At 39.6% G+C, this 15,876-nt stretch overlaps 1 protein-coding gene and 1 long non-coding RNA gene across 2 annotated transcripts; both read right to left on the bottom strand.

The window, feature by feature from the left end:
• Positions 1 to 256: 256 nt before the first annotated feature.
• On the bottom strand, positions 257 to 1,642 carry LOC128705202 (uncharacterized). The gene is made up of 5 exons (XM_053800429.2): positions 1,553 to 1,642; positions 1,311 to 1,428; positions 979 to 1,011; positions 531 to 587; positions 257 to 399 (listed from the first exon to the last, which is right to left on the bottom strand). Exons 1-5 carry the CDS (start codon positions 1,640 to 1,642, stop codon positions 386 to 388), a joined length of 312 nt encoding a protein of 103 aa, XP_053656404.2. The 3' UTR covers positions 257 to 385.
• An 11,033-nt stretch (positions 1,643 to 12,675) lies between these two features.
• On the bottom strand, positions 12,676 to 13,740 carry LOC138852021 (uncharacterized). The gene is made up of 4 exons (XR_011391535.1): positions 13,599 to 13,740; positions 13,364 to 13,396; positions 12,941 to 12,985; positions 12,676 to 12,803 (listed from the first exon to the last, which is right to left on the bottom strand). It is a non-coding gene; the product is annotated as an uncharacterized lncRNA (long non-coding RNA).
• Positions 13,741 to 15,876: the final 2,136 nt, after the last annotated feature.

Here is a 15,876-nt window from a genome sequence, read left to right as displayed (position 1 = left end):
TTTTTGCATGGTTTAATAAATTAAAAATTATTATTATTATTATTATTATTATTATTATTATTATTATTATTATTATTATTATCTTGGGTGCTAAACCCACATGGTCGAACAACGACTGATAATTAAAGTAATAATTTTCACAGGAAATATACAATAAGAATCAGTAAGTTGTTTCAGAAAATAAATATGACATTGAAAGATATATTACATGAATCACTTATGTCTCATGTATTATCATGGTGAGAAAAATATGTAATGCAGAGAATAAAGTTTATTACATAATATTTAAGGTTCAATACAATGAATGCACTTGGTTACATCTTGTTGCTGGGGAAGAAATTTGGAAAAAGTTCAAATTGATTGTTGAGTCAAGGAAGATTCTTGTTTATTTGCCGTATGCTGTGAAGAAAAAATAATGTTAGTCATATCGTAAGATAATAATATCTTAACCAAACTATAATTGTTTGATTTTCATTATTTTAGATATACTATTGTTTTTCTGAACAAAACTATGAACAAAATTTACTCACCACCATATCCACCTCCAGATCCACCTCCAAATCCACCACCGAAGCTTCCTCTACCTCCTGTGGATATTTAATAAACTCAAAAAATATATTGCATAACTGTGAATGATTTTTTTGTTTTCATGATTTTTTTTTGTCAAAAAGCAAAGAACCACTGAGCTTACTTAAGAATAATTTACCTTATTTGTAGAGGAAGTTAACTTATTTAAAGTGTAATTTAATTTCATAAAAATTAAATTTTACAAAATAATTAAACTTAAACTTTCCGAGTCTGGTAACTATGCGGCAAAAATAACTCTCTTAAAACCCATCCAAAGCAGTCAGGCAACGTAAAGTTTCTTACTTGTATCTTACAGTTTACTCACAAGTCATTTTTTTTATCCTATATCCTCACTCATATGTTCCCTTCCTCATTCCTGTCTACGATCTGACGGCTAAAAATAGAACTTACCGTAACCACCAAAACCACCTCCTCGGCTAAAACCTGTCAAGCAGAAAAAAAATGAAATGACAGTTTTGCTCGCAAAAATTTGCACGTTGTGCAGTGTCACGTCACTATTATAGTTAATTTTTTTAGGTTAAATAATTAAAACAATTTTTTTAGCCATTTACTATGAATGAACAACGAAGTACATTCATATTTATGGAAACAACGTTATTATTATTATTATTATTATTATTATTATTATTATTATTATTATTACATACATATTATTATTACATACTAAACTGTGAAGCAATATTAAATTTTCCATCATAAATATACGATTGTTTCTATCATACCTCCGCCGAAGCCACCTCCACCAAATCCTCCACCACCACTGTAGCCTCCACCAATCCTGCCGGCGCTGGCCACCACAATCATCACACACACAACAATCAGGGTGCAAACTTTACCAATCTGAAAATAATAAGTTAACATATTATATATGTATTTGACAATTTGTGTTTGGCATTGGTATAGTCTATAATTCTTAATAATATATGACTGGGGTTATATAGAGGAAAGAGGACAATTGAATTACCATATTGACTGTTGAAGCGCTCTGAGACAACTGACCACCGCCCTCAGCTTCTGGGTTATTTATACTCAGGTGCCCCAGGAAATTGCTCATGGAAAGAACTGAATAAGGTCACAGTGACACACACTTTAAGTCACCACAGTTAACCATAATATAAGCAAGAGTTAGTTGTCATGGCCGGGGAGGTTGTGGGGAGGGGGTAGAAGACGTGAGTTGAACAAAACAGTGGTGAGAGGAACAAAAAGATGAAGAGGAGGTTGAAGCGGAAGAGGAGGAAAAGTTCGGGTGCGGGGGGGGGGGGGGTAAGTAGAAGAGATGATTGTATATTTTACAATGAAGTAATAAGGAAATGAACCGTAACAAGGCTTTGCATTCTAGTATTACTAAGCATTATATCTAAGCATTCGAGGTTGTTCATAAATATATAATGCATACATTCATGTATGCAAGATGATGATGTAAGCATGGATTAATATTCTCTTATTCTATATTTTGAACCGTTCGAAAAAGGTTGTGGCTAAAACTCAGTCATCATAGTTTTTCATGCGAACACTAACACTCAGGCACTATAGTGTCCTATAAAAACTCACATTTAATCACCATCCTTAAAATCAGACAGCTCTGTGAGTATCATTTGACTAAATGTGTAAAGTGAATATATTGCTCACATGTTCATAAAACAACATCTCATGAAATAGTGAACTGAAATAAAAGAAAAATTTATGAAATGTTGTAATTTTTTTTATTATAATCTAAGCAAATTTTATTGCTCTAGTGTTTCATGAATCAATATCAATACCCAAAAAAAAAAAAAAAAAAAAACTTTTGACAGTCATCTGTTCGAGTTATTTTTCAACAGGACGTGATGAGGCCACAGCTAACAACAAATGGGTAAAATTTGAATAGTATCGACATCTAGTATTGTGAAGCATTGTTTAAGAAACAGTCTAATATGCATGATTTTTTTTATTCAGCCTGTATAATGTGGTCATCTCTCACAATTCGAAAAATTGCTTAACATAACTTACCATCTTCTATATAATATTAGAATCACCACTCGCTCGTCTGACTCGAAGATTCAATGGTACCTGAGTCTCAGGTGTGTGGACCTCAGGTGTCACAGTCATTATCTATTCAATTACCAGTTTGGCCCATTCGTCTCTCGACCACTGGGAAGAGAGGACGCTTCTTGAGTCTCCCTACACGCCACCTGGTGGTGACTGCTGGACTTAGACACCAACATGGCGGATCGTATCAACAGGAGAGTGAATACTGTCTGTATTGAATTAGTACGAGGAACGTTAAGCAGTGCGACGATGCATGTACTGTTATCGGCCATCATTAGAGACGTCTACGGGATATCGAACGATGAATTGTATGGTGTGGCCCTAAATGGAATGTCAAGGGTTTTTGTGAAGTTTACAAGAGCCGGCTTTTACTCCAGGATTGTGGATGAATTCCAGGAAAGGAGGATGAGTGTTAATTCAGCAGTAGAGGTGTGTCTACATGATGTTTCGAAATATTACACATGGGTAAAGGTGCGTAATGTACCATTTGAGGCAACGTCGTATGGCATTCAGGAAGCCTTCAGCGATTATGGAACTGTTCATACGGCTAATATGGGGGTGTGGAGGGACGGGCCGTTTGAAGGGCTGCCCGAGGGGTCCTGCACCCTGAAGATGTCATTGAGGCGGCCAATACCCTCGTATGTAACGCTGACAAACTATAGGACCCAGGTATTTGTCCACTATGCGGGGCAGAGGAAAACTTGCCGATTATGTGATTCTTATGAGCACATGGCGGCGCAGTGTCCTCGCAGGCAAGCCCCTAGGATGGCGTTATCGTGGATGGTGGATCAGCAACCGTGCAATGTGGATGTGGAGTTGGGGGTAGCAGATGGACAGAAGACGAATCTCTGGAGTGAGGAGGTGGACAAGGTGGAAGAGGTGATGGGGACGTGTGTTACCCTCCCGGAGGTGACAGGGGAGAGCCCCCCATCGCCTGAGGGAAGGGTGGACGTGGAGGAGTCTACCCAGGAGAGGATGTTGGAAGCAGTGCTGCAGGAGTTCTTGGATGAGCCGGTGGACGGGGAGGACGGACCCGAGAAGTTAAGTGAGGTGCAGCTGATGGATAAGCAGCAGGGACAGGTGGAGGATTCGAGGAATGACAGAGTGGACACGGAAGTGGTGGTGGAAGTCCATCAGGAGGACTCGCATGAGGTAGATATGTGTGTGAGTGAGAGCTCACGCAAACGGACGGCGGGTGCCTTGGACGTTGATGAGGTTTTAACACCTGGGCAGAGACCTGGGAAGAAGTCATGGGTAGATGTGGGGGAGAAGGCACCCAGGGGAGGGGGTGTGCCGGGGAAGCTCGGTGGGGGAGGGCAAGGGGGGGTTGGTGGACAGGTTAGGAAACATGATAAAAATGGTATGGGTACCATGAAAGGCGAATTGAGTAAGCCACAGCGGCATAGAGGTAAGCCGCCTTTTCTGGGAAGTTCAAGTGTGTCACAATAAATGTAAATGGTCTTAAATCTGAGGTCAAAAGGGTTTGGTTAGAATGGTTTTTACGAAGGTTTGATGTAGATGTATGTTTTTTGCAGGAGCATAACCATAGGTTAGGGTGTGAATTGCGTTTGCGGGGTTATAACCTATTTGTCAGTAATGCTTTGCAATTAAAAGGAGGGGTGGCAGTGGCTGTAAAGGAGACCAGCCCATTGCGTGTCATGGGTTGGGAGGAGGGGGGAGGGGGGAGGGTCGTGAGGGTAGATGGGCACTGGGGGGTGGGGAGAGTATGTTTCATTGGAGTTTATATGCCGGCATGCAACAATGTTAGAGTGAAAGTTGATTTTGTTCGTGATGTTTTGATGTATTATTTGCGGGGTCTACCTTCCATAACTGTTCTTGGGGGTGACTGGAACTGTGTGATTAGGTATGGGGATGTCTCACCGAGGGGGGCGGGATGTGTCTTGGGTGCGCTAAGGGATGTGTTAAGGGATGTAGGAGTTGTCGATGTGGTGGGGAGGGGGGAGTATGGGGTGGAGCACACGTTCATGCGTGGAAATTATGAGGCGAGGTTAGATAGGATATATGTAATGAAGGGGATAGGTGTGGAGAGGGTGAGAGCTTTCGATGTCGGTTTTTCGGATCATAGGGCGGTGATAGCTGATCTGCGGGTGGATGGTATAGTACGTATATATGCTGGGTATTGGAAATTGAATGTGAGGCTACTGCAGGAGGGGGATGTTGGCTCTTCCTTTGAGGAATGGTGGACACATTTCTGGGATGGCAGGGATGGTGAGATGGATTTGCTTGACTGGTGGGAGGTGAGGGCTAAGATAGGAATTGCAGAGTTTTTCAGGGCACGTGGTAGGGAACAGGCACGGTGGCGGTATGGTTTGCAAAACTATCTGGAGGGACAACTGAATGCGTTTTACGACGGGGGGGGTAGGGAAGGTATGAGAGGGGATGTGGATGGTTTAAGGTGTAGGATTGCAGAGTTACATAATGACAGGTTTAACGCAATTAGAGTTAGAGCGGGGTTAGAGGAGGTGTTAAAGGGTGATCAACCGTCAGGTTACGTTCTGCGAAAATTTAGGGAAAGGCAAATGGTGACTACCATAGCGCACATAGTGGTCGCTGCAGGGGGGGGAGGTTATGTGGAGGGTCAAGGCCTTACTAACACGGACAGCATTAGTGTTTATGCAGATTATTGGTTTAGGGAGAAATGGAGGAGGAACAGAGGTGATGCAAGTGAGAAGGTATTTGGGGATATGCAGAGTAATATTGTATTAGGACAACAGGAACAAGAAATGCTGGAGGGGAGTATTAGTGAGGAGGAGGTGGAGGAGGCGGTTTACGGGATGAGTCAGGGTAAGACGCCGGGCATAGATGGAATACCGAATGATTTTTATAGAGTTTATTGGGAGTGTATTAGGCATGGTTTAGTGGAAGTCTTGAATTATATGTGGCGCAGTGGGAGGATGGGGAAAACACAGAAAACCGGGATCGTTGTGTTAGTGCCGAAAAAGAAGGAAGGGAAAGTACTGAGTGATTATAGAGCGATATCCTTAATGTGTGCTGATTATAAAATTTATGCTAAAATTCTGGGCAATAGACTGAAGAAGGTCCTAGGATCAGTGATACATGGGGGACAGTTTGGCATTCCGGGAAGAAGTATGAGGGACGGACATAGTCACATAAGGGATTTTATTGAGGACTGCACCGGAGGGGGAATACTTGGTTTAGATTGGGCTAATGCGTATGATTGTGTGAATAGGGATTTCTTAAAAGTTTGTTTGGAACAGTTGGGTTTGGGGGAGAAGGTGGTGAGATGGGTGCAAACCTTGTATGAGGGAGCAGTTATTAGGGTACAGATTAATGGTAAGTTGGGGGACCCAGTACTGATGGAGAGAGGTTTGAGGCAGGGCTGTCCACTCTCTCAGTTATTGTTTGCCTGTGTACAGAATCCATTTTATGGGCTGGTGGATGAGGTGATGAATGAACACGGGATTAGGGGGGGTGGGCGGGGGGGGATTGTGGGGTACGTAGATGATACTACTGTGCTGGTAAGGCATGAGGAAGATCTAAGGAAAGTTGGTGGAATCATTCAGATTTTTGGGGCCGCTACGGGTATGAGAGTTAATTTAATGAAGTCGAGACTATTAGAGGTGGGGGATTGGGTGGGAGGGAGCTTGGGGGAGGGGTTGGGATGGTCAGTAGTGGACAGAATTAAGGTTTGTGGAATATGGTACATGGCGGAAGTGCAGGAGAGTAGGAAGATAAATTCGGAATTAGTTACGAGCAGGGTTTTGGGTAGGCTAGGAGGCTTAAGGGCTAGGGACGTAACATTACAGCAGAGAGTTTTAGTGGTCAACTCTCTGGTGTACAGTAAGGTGTGGGGAGTGGCTGAGGTGTTCCCTTTAAGAGCAAAAGATATTGCAGAAATCCAGAGGAAGGTTCTAAGGTATGTGTGGGGGTTTGGGAGGGCATGGTTGAGCAAGGACGTGGTGATGACGGAGAGGAGACGTGGGGGTCTTGGCCTGATGTCATTGGGTCATAGAGTAATGGCTTTATATATTAAACAAAGATATATACGGACTGGGGGGAACAGAGGTGTCAGGGTAGGTAGGGTAATGGAGGATGCACGAAGATGGTGGTGTGGAAGGGATTTGAGGTATTGTGAGGACATGTTGAGGGTTTTATTACATGTTAAACAGGTGTCCACGTTAAAGGTCAAACGAATGGTGGGTGCTGTGGTGGGCAAGGGTGTTTTACAGGGGCTTGCTGTATATCCAACATATGACTGGATAGGCATATGGAGGAAGTTTGGCTTGCTTAGAATACCAGCAAGGGTACGAGAGTTAGTATATCGGTTTCTGATGGGAATATTGGCCTCTAGGGATGTGTTGTATAAAATGGGTCTTGTGAGAGAGGACTCATGCTTGCATTGTGGGGACATCGAAACGGCTTTTCATGCGGTATATTTTTGTCCCTCTTTGGAGGGGGTGAGGTTATGGATGGTGAGAGTTATCAGACTTTTGGGGGGGGGGGCAATGGCCATTCCTAAGGGCCTTAATGTTGGATGTAACCGGGGTGCCGGGTGATGTGGGTAGAGCCTTAATGTATGTTATGACGGATTATTTACATGTATCTTGGGGGATGAGGGAGGTTAGGGGAGAGTTGAGGATAAAAGCGTTAGCAGCGAGATTTTATAGAACTATGTGTAGGAATAGGCAAGTCTATGGGGGGAGGTGGGTAGTTAGCTTCTCGGAGGGTTACCGGAATCTCACTGTGGGGGGCCTCCTCCTCATGAACCCAGAGGGCGGGCAAAGGGTTGGTCTCCTACCGGGGGATGCATGAGGGTGAGTTGGTTTAGGCTTCTTTGTAGTGTGGATGGTGGGAGGGTTATAAATAGAGTGGAAGGGAGATGAATGAGGATTTGGAATCTATGGTTATGTTCACTGCATACAGGATAACCTTAATTAAAACCATGATGACTAAACCTTGGAAAAAGAAAAAAAAAAAAAAAAAAAAAAAAAAAAAAAAAAAAAAAAAAAAAAAAAAAAAAAAATTATTTGTTTATATATTATCTTTTAGACTGTTTATATAAAAAAAAAAAAACAGCAATGATGTACTAGTGTTTCAAATAGGGAGATAAGGTTTTCATGTCCTGTAACTAGACAGTTTTGATACCTTATGTTAGGATTTTGTTAGTTGTATGGGTTGATACTTGCGTATATGATGTTATGTCTTACTTGAGGGTGTTTCCTGCCCAGTGTTTATTGGGGAGTTTCATTGTGATATGTACCAATGTAATGTTTATTGTCGGCTTTGGTTTGCCTAATGTTTAAATTAATGTTCTTATAATTTTAATTTTTGTATGTTAAATAATATTTATTGTGCACTTTGTGCAAGGGGTCTAATTGTACAGAGTTGTGGGGGATTTATGTGGACACAGACATAAAATTTTGAGTTTTTGGTTTTTGCTAATTTTTTTGTTCGGTGCTGGAGCTCTCTCGCTCTTTATTATGTTAAGAGTTTCCTGCTATTTGCGGGAAGTATTATGTGGTATGTCTTTGTAATTTTATTGTAGGGTTGGGTTAGCCTTTGTTTAATTATTGTAATGTATGATTTTATCCTTCGTATGCTGCATCATATCATCTGTGTACTTTGTGCAAGGAGGTTTTACTGTACTGTATAATAGGCATGATTTGTAGGTTTAGAATTTGTTGATGTTTTTTCTGAGCAGGTGTTATCCTGTTCGTTTCATTGTTCGGTGATGGTATATTCTTTAATACAATATGAATGTAACACTTGTGGTATGCTATGGGGTTGATGGTAGGTCATTGTATTTTCAAACGGTTAATAATTGTGTTCTTTTATTTATTTATATCTTGTACTGTGTCCTTTTAAATAAAAATAAAAAAAAAAAAAAAAAATTACCAGTTTGTAGTTACATTAGGAAAATTATGCTTTTGTTGTGTCTTTAGTGTTTATTTCCTTATTTACTCTTTTAATGTTGCTTGTGGGTGTAGCACTTCTTCTTGTTGATTCGCCGGTACTTCCGTCCCGGGTCTTCTCCAGATCGTGACCCGGCAGTGGCCCCCTGGGTGGGGGGTGACGTTCATCTTCTTTCTTCTTTCTTGAGCCCTCCAGTTGGAGGGTAACTTCTTCTATCTGCGTTGACTCCCCGATAGGGAAGTGTCTTCATGCTTGGCATCTTCAGTAGCACAGTCGGGCAAAGACAGAAAACAGGGTTCATTGGAGCCACACCCCAGCTTTAGCAGGCAGCAAAGTGCTGGGGAAACTTGTCTTCATGGTGAGTGGTCATTGGTTGTCTCTAGAGGAGGGTACCGTCTTCACGAGACCCATTCAGGAGATTCTTTAATTTCTTCTTTGAGGTGTAGTCAAGGCCCACAAAGCTTAGGGAGGTTCTGAGGCGACGAACCACTTCTTCAGTGGTGAGTGCGACAGGTCTGTCGAGGGTGTACTTGACTGTTCCCTCCTGGAGGCGATGAGCAAGTTCTGGAGATTGCATTTCGTCCTTATTCTGGTTGGTTGTGTAGAAGTATATACCATTCATGTCTTGAGAGTGTTGTTGTGGTGGAGCAGTAGCAGTAACACGGGGAGATGTATCCCTAGGCTCTTGAGTTTTAGCTTTCTTTGCTGGCGGCTGAGCTGGTCGAGGCGAGACTTCTGATTGGTCAGTTGCAGTGGAAGTGGAAGCAGGCGGTGGTGGACTCTCATTGGTGGGATTTGCCGATGTCTCAGTGGCCTCTGATTGGTCCATCTCTGTGTCGAGTGGAAGTTGTGACAACGGTGGAGCAGCGGTAATGCTTGTAATATTTGAAGTAGAGTTGAGGATCTCGGTGGAAGGTGGTTAGTTGATGCAGGGAATGTGAGGCCAGGCATATTGTTTAGTTTGAAGAGTTCATTGATGGTAGTGTTGAAGGAACCAGGCTCAGCTGCATTCTGTACATGAGCATACATAATGTAATAGAGAATCTTGGTGGAGTCGGCAGTAGGTGCTGGCAGGGAAGTGGTGGAAGCAGCTTGCGTGGCTTGCAGTATCTTGGTAGTGTCTGCTTGAAGCTTGGCGATAGCAGAATATGTGGTTGCTTGTGGGTTGGGCTTCTTTTGTTGTTGTTGTTGTTGCTGTTGTTGTTGTTTCTTGAGTATGCCTCTTCTGGTAGGGCACCTGGCAGCAAGAGTATGGTGGTCATTCTTGCAGTTCAAACATTTAGGTGGTGAAGTAGTAGTGCAAGTCTTGAAGTCATGACCCTCACGGCCACAGGTGGAGCAGAACTTCTTGTCCTTGGTAGGACAATCATTTGTGGTGTTTAAGTATGAGTAACAATTACAGCACTGAGATTTGTTGGAATTTCTCTGCTTCAATGAAGGCTGGGTTGATGTGGAAGTAGTGAATAGCCAGGCCCTCAGCGAGAGCTCTGGCTGCCATGTTGACATCACTGAAGGTGACCTTCAGCATGGATGAAGCATTGGGTATTTTAGTAATGAAGTCCACCTTGGCCCACGGGTTCCTCGTTTCGATAGATGACTTGATTTCTTCAGTGGCTTGTACAGTGATAAGGTTGTCGAGTTGCTGGGGAAGTCAAGACAAGAAATCCCTGGTCTTGTAGAGTGATAGTAGCAGCAGTGGTAAGTAGTTTCTCAGCCTCTGTGTCGTCTGTACAGACGACAACAAAGGCTTCCTTGAGCGATAAAATTACATTTGACTTGCATTACATTTGGCTTGCAGCCTGCCACTAACGACAGCTGTAAGTGCTAGTTTGGACGACTCATTGGCTATGTCACTCGCTGGTTTGATCTTTACTCTGTTAGAGTAATGCATCGTGAGTCGGTTGTAGCACTAATTACCTTCTCATGGATAATGTTCTAATATTCTGTCACTATTTTTTTTAATTCTGGCTGCTGATTTTTCTCTGTTGATGTAACAAAGATATTTTTTTTATTTTCTCTTATCCCTTGTTTATTTTGTGTAGTTATCTCGTTTCATCTATTTTTTTCAATCAACTAGATCCTTCTCTCTGAGGGACACTTTCAACACTTAATCACAGTCTAAATTTTTCTTCTAATACATTTTTTTCTTTCCACTTTCCTTCCGTGAAAATAATGTACGTTAAATTTTCTTATTAATCTAATATTTTATTTGTTTACTTTATTAGAATGTTTTTTGTGCCTTCTAAAAAGCAAATTATTGTATTTTCTCTTTGAATAGGATTTCAATATTTTCTGAAAATATTGCGTAATATTATTGTTACTTCAAGGGAATTATTTATATAATAGGAGAAGTTTTGGGTGATAATGTTGTTTTATTTATCAGGAAAATAACAGTATTTCCTGAGGTGTTTATTCTATTACTCGATCATTGGTTATGTAGTTAGATGAATGAGTCACTTGTGCAACACTAGTGACTCTTTACTGCCGAAACGTCTCGCCCGTTCATCAGGCTTCTTCAGTCAAGTGCAGATGTTATATACTGAAGGCAGTTGAAGAAGTGAAGATTTCAATAAGTTCAGTCCCTCAGCCTTGATGAAGCTTCAGACGTCATTTTAAGGTGTTTAGTTCGCCAGTCTTGAACACCACAAAATTACTTTTCCATTTGCCTCAAGGCAGAGGGACTGAACACCTCAAAGTTTTCACTTCTGAAATCAAGTGAAGAAAGTTTCTGGCAGGAGATCCGTTTTGGCAATAAAAATACCTTAGTGTTACGAATTGTATCTGGCTTTACTCTCTGACTCTTGTTCCACTACCACTTCTCCCACTATTCTCTACTGCTTCTACAAATACTATTAATACTTCCTGCACTACTGCTTCCACTACTGTCTCCCTTTTTTATTATTATATCTCCTCTTGTATATATACAGGTTCCCTTACCTTCATTTGTTAGTGTGTGACTAGTTAATCGTCCGACTCTGCCCGAAACGTCGTCATAATTCCTTTCTCGTATGTGCGGGTTATTTGTGTATTCATTTGCGGTTCAACATTATATACCATTGTTATAATAATAGTTAAACATTTGCTGGCTTATCAGAGGCTTAGAAGCCTAAACTGGTGATATTTTTTTTTTGAACTGTAATATCTCATTTAATTTATTAATTAGCCATTTTCTCTGTCTTCATTTTTTTAGTTTGACCTTTAAGTAGTAGTTTCTACCTATTTTTTTAGGAGTGTTAAGAAGTTTTATCATCTAAAATTTTTTTCCACATGTAATTATTATGCCAAAATAGCATTCAATGTTAATTAAGTAAAACTCACGGAAAAGTTAGTTTTACTTAATTAATATTTAATTCCTGCAGTAAATTTTTATTTACTGTGAGTAATTCTGAAAAAAAACCACATTTTCCTGTAATAAAAGTTTCATCACTTTCAATTATAATTTCCATATTTTACTTATCGAACTAGATAGTCGTTTGGGTTTAAAGCCTATCGACTACAGTTAAGTCATTAAAGCTACATTGTGTAGTCTGCTGGACCAAACTTTGTCACCAACAGACAAGAATACTTATATCCACGAAATAGGGATTAAATAAATATTAAGCATATATACGCTAAGAGACATATACCTGTCAGTGTATATATCCCGTGTGTTTTCTAATATTACATCCAACAGCTAAGAATAATTAACAAACTTTAACTCTGTGATTCAGTTTTATTAACTTATTGCAATTACATACTTTACAAGTTTCACGAAAACAAATATGGTAGGATATTTTCATTTTAAGTTTTGTATATTTATACTTTCTTGTAACAAGAGAGTGAAAGCTCTATCACCTTCATTCCATATAAATAATTTTCTTTTTTTCTTTCTTATGCTCCTCTATTACTTTTTTTTCTCATGCAAATATCGAATATTTTTGAAGGGATACTGTTATTATTATTATTATTATTATTATTATTATTATTATTATTATTATTATTATTATTATTATTATTAATATCTTGGGTCTTAAACCCACATGAGTCAAACAGCGAATGATTAAGGAAATAATTTCTCACAAGAAGTATACGATAAATATTTATAAGCAGTTGAAGAAAATTCATATGACATTTAAGTTATGTATTTCACGAATGTCACCTGTGTCAACTGTATTACCATGGTAAAAAAAATGTAAGTGAGAGAATAAACTTTGTTATAAAATATTTAAGGTTACATCATGTTGGGGAAAAAATTTGGAAAACATTCTTCTTGATTGTTGATTAAGCGAAGACTCTTGTTTATTTGCCGTATGCTGTGGAGAAAACAGTTTATTGTTAGCCTTATGGTAAGATAATTATATCTTAACCCAACTTAAATTGTTTGATTTTTATTATTACAGATTTATTGTTTTTTATTTTACTTAATAAGACTATGTACAAATATACTCACCACCATATCCGCCTCCAAATCCACCACCGAGGCCTCCTCTACCTCCTGTGGAGGTGTAAATAATTCAAAAAATATTCATACTGCACAACTGTGAATGATCTTACGTTTATATGATTTTTTTCCGAAAGCAAATAACCATTGAGCTTTTCAAGAATCATTTACAGTATTTGTAGAAGAAGTTAACTTATTTAAAGTATAATTTATTTTACATGAAAATGATATTTTAAAATTACAATTAAACTTGAACTTTCCGAGTCTCGTCAGTATGTATCAAAGATAAATACCTTAGAACTCATCCAAAGCAGTTCGGCAATCTAACCTTTCTTATTTATTTATCTCTTACAGTTTACTCACAACTATTTTTTCTGTTTAATCCTTTCCCATTTTAACCTTCCATCTTACGTCCTAAAACATAGAACTTACCGTGACCACCAAAACCTCCTCCTCGGCTAAAACCTGTCAAACAGAAAACAACAACAATAAAAAATGACAATTTCGTTAGGAAAAAGATGTACGTTATACAGTGTCATATCGCTAATAAAGTTAAATATTTTATTCAGGACAAACTATTGAACGTTAAACATAACAATAATACATATTAAACTGTGCAGCATTATTTTAATTTTCCATAATAAATATACGAATATTACTATCATACCTCCTTGTCCACCGCCGAAGCCACCTCCACCAAATCCTCCAAAACCAACACCACCACCACCACCACCACCACTGTAGCCTCCACCAATCCTGCCGGCGCAGGCCACCACAATCATCACACACAGGACAATCAGCGAGTAAACTTTTCCAACCTGAAAACAGAAAGCTGACTTATTTTTTATGTGGTTTACAATTTGTATTTTTCATTATTATTGTGTATAACTCTTGATATTAAATGACTGCAGTTATATAAATGTATGAGGACAGTTTAGTTACCATGTTGACTGTTGTAGTGCTCAGAGACAACTTACCATCTTTCTAAGCTTCTGGCTTATTTATACTCAGTTGTCCCAGGAAATTACTCATGGAAACAATTGAATAAGGTCACAGCGACAGACACATTGAATCAGCACAGTTAACCATAATATGAATAACAGTGAGTTGTTAGGGCAGGGAAAGGTTGTGGGATGGGAGGGAGAGAGGGAGAAGTCGTGAGTTGAGCAAAATAATGGCGAGAGAAACAAAAGGATGAAGAGAGGGTGGAAGTGGAGGTGGAGGAGATGATGGGGAGTGGGTGGGAATTAGAAGAGATGACTGTGTGAACTGCAGAGATATATGAAGAAATTAAACCATGACAAGGCTTTGCATTCAAGTATTATTCAGCAGTACATCTGCTGAATAATGCTTAAACTGGAGTCTAAGCATTATGTGACTCAGTATGGAAAGTGAGTAACTCACAGATTCATAAAAGCAAAGACTTCATGAAGTAGCGGACTGAAGTAGAACTGAAATTTTTTTAGTGAAATGTTTTTAATTTATGATTATATAAGTATGGAATTTTATCGCTCTCGTAATTCATCAGTTGGTATTGAAGCAAGAAAAAATTCTGGTAGTTAGCTGTTCGAGGTTTACTGAGAGTTGTTGTCAACAGGAAGCGATAAGGACACAGCTAACAATAACTGAGTAAAACTTCAATGGTAACAACATCTAGAATTATAAAGCATTATATAAGAGAAAGTTTAATATGTATGTTTTTTATAAAGGCTGCATTATGTGTTCATCTCTCACAAGACAAGAAATTGCTTAACATAGCTTTCTAACTCTTTTATAATACTAGAATCACCACTCGCTCATATAACTCATGATTCAGTGGCATCTTTATCTGAGCTCGTGTATCTCAGATGTCACAGTCATTACCTATTTAATTATCAGTTTGTATTTACAGAAGCAAAAGTATATTCTAGGTGTCTTGCCTTCAGTGTTAATTTTGTTATTGATATTCATCTTTTTAAAGCTGCTGCTTGTTTTTACTGTTGAGTGTTTTTGTAGGAACTAAAAAAAAAAAAACCTTTTATGCTCCACTTTGCAAAGGATTTGAGTATTTTCAGGAAATATTGCATAATATTCTTGTTCCTCACGGAAATTATTTCTCTAATAAGAGTCATTAACTATTGTAATTGTGTTTTGTTGATCGACACCATGCCCAGCCCTTCTAGGGTAGGGTAGGTGCCTGAGCCGGAGCTTTCAGCTCACAAGACTGTCATTCCCATTAGCTCCCTTGGGGCGGGGATGGCAGACCAGAGAGGTCTAGCTTGTGGCTAGGCCTGGGGACAGTTGGTCCCAAAGATGAGGAGGTACTTGTGCCTCCTCCCATGGGAGACTTAGGTCTCAGACACTCCCTAAAGAGGGAGCCAAGGCCGGGCCACCACTTGGAAAAGGCCCGGGCCGGGAGAATACCGGCGAATCTTTAATAATAATAAAAATGTGTTTTGTTAATCAGGAAGGGAAAGCTCTACCTGACTTGCGTCTGTTCTTTAATGACTCTCTCAGTAGTTATGTATTTAGATGAATAAGATTCATGTGCAACACCCGGGAATTTTCACTGCAGAAGTCTCACCTGTTCAGCAGGCTTCTACAGTCTAATGCAAAAGTGAGTAATATATTGAAGACAGTTAAAGACGTGAGGATTTTATGAGGTTTAGTCCCTCTGCCCTGATGAAGATTTAGGTGTAATGTTGAGGTGTTCAGTCCGTCAGTCTTGAACACCTCAACATTACCTTATCATTTATATGAAGATAGGGTAATTGAACACATTAAAATGTTCACGTTTTAAACCGTCTCTATTGCATTTGCCACCTGAAATCGACTAAAAGAGCCTGCTGAGGAGGTGAAGCGTAATGGCAAAGAAGATACCAAAGTGTTGCCGAAACGTTTCACCTGTTCAGCAGACTCAGTCGATTTCAGGTGGCAAATACACTAGGAACAGTTGATAACGTGAA

Source organism: Cherax quadricarinatus, unplaced genomic scaffold, assembly GCF_038502225.1.
Source record: "Cherax quadricarinatus isolate ZL_2023a unplaced genomic scaffold, ASM3850222v1 Contig3422, whole genome shotgun sequence".
Lineage (NCBI taxonomy): Eukaryota > Metazoa > Arthropoda > Malacostraca > Decapoda > Parastacidae > Cherax > Cherax quadricarinatus.
The sequence above is the reverse complement of the archived record's forward strand: the minus strand, read 5'-3'. Positions and strand labels throughout refer to the sequence as shown.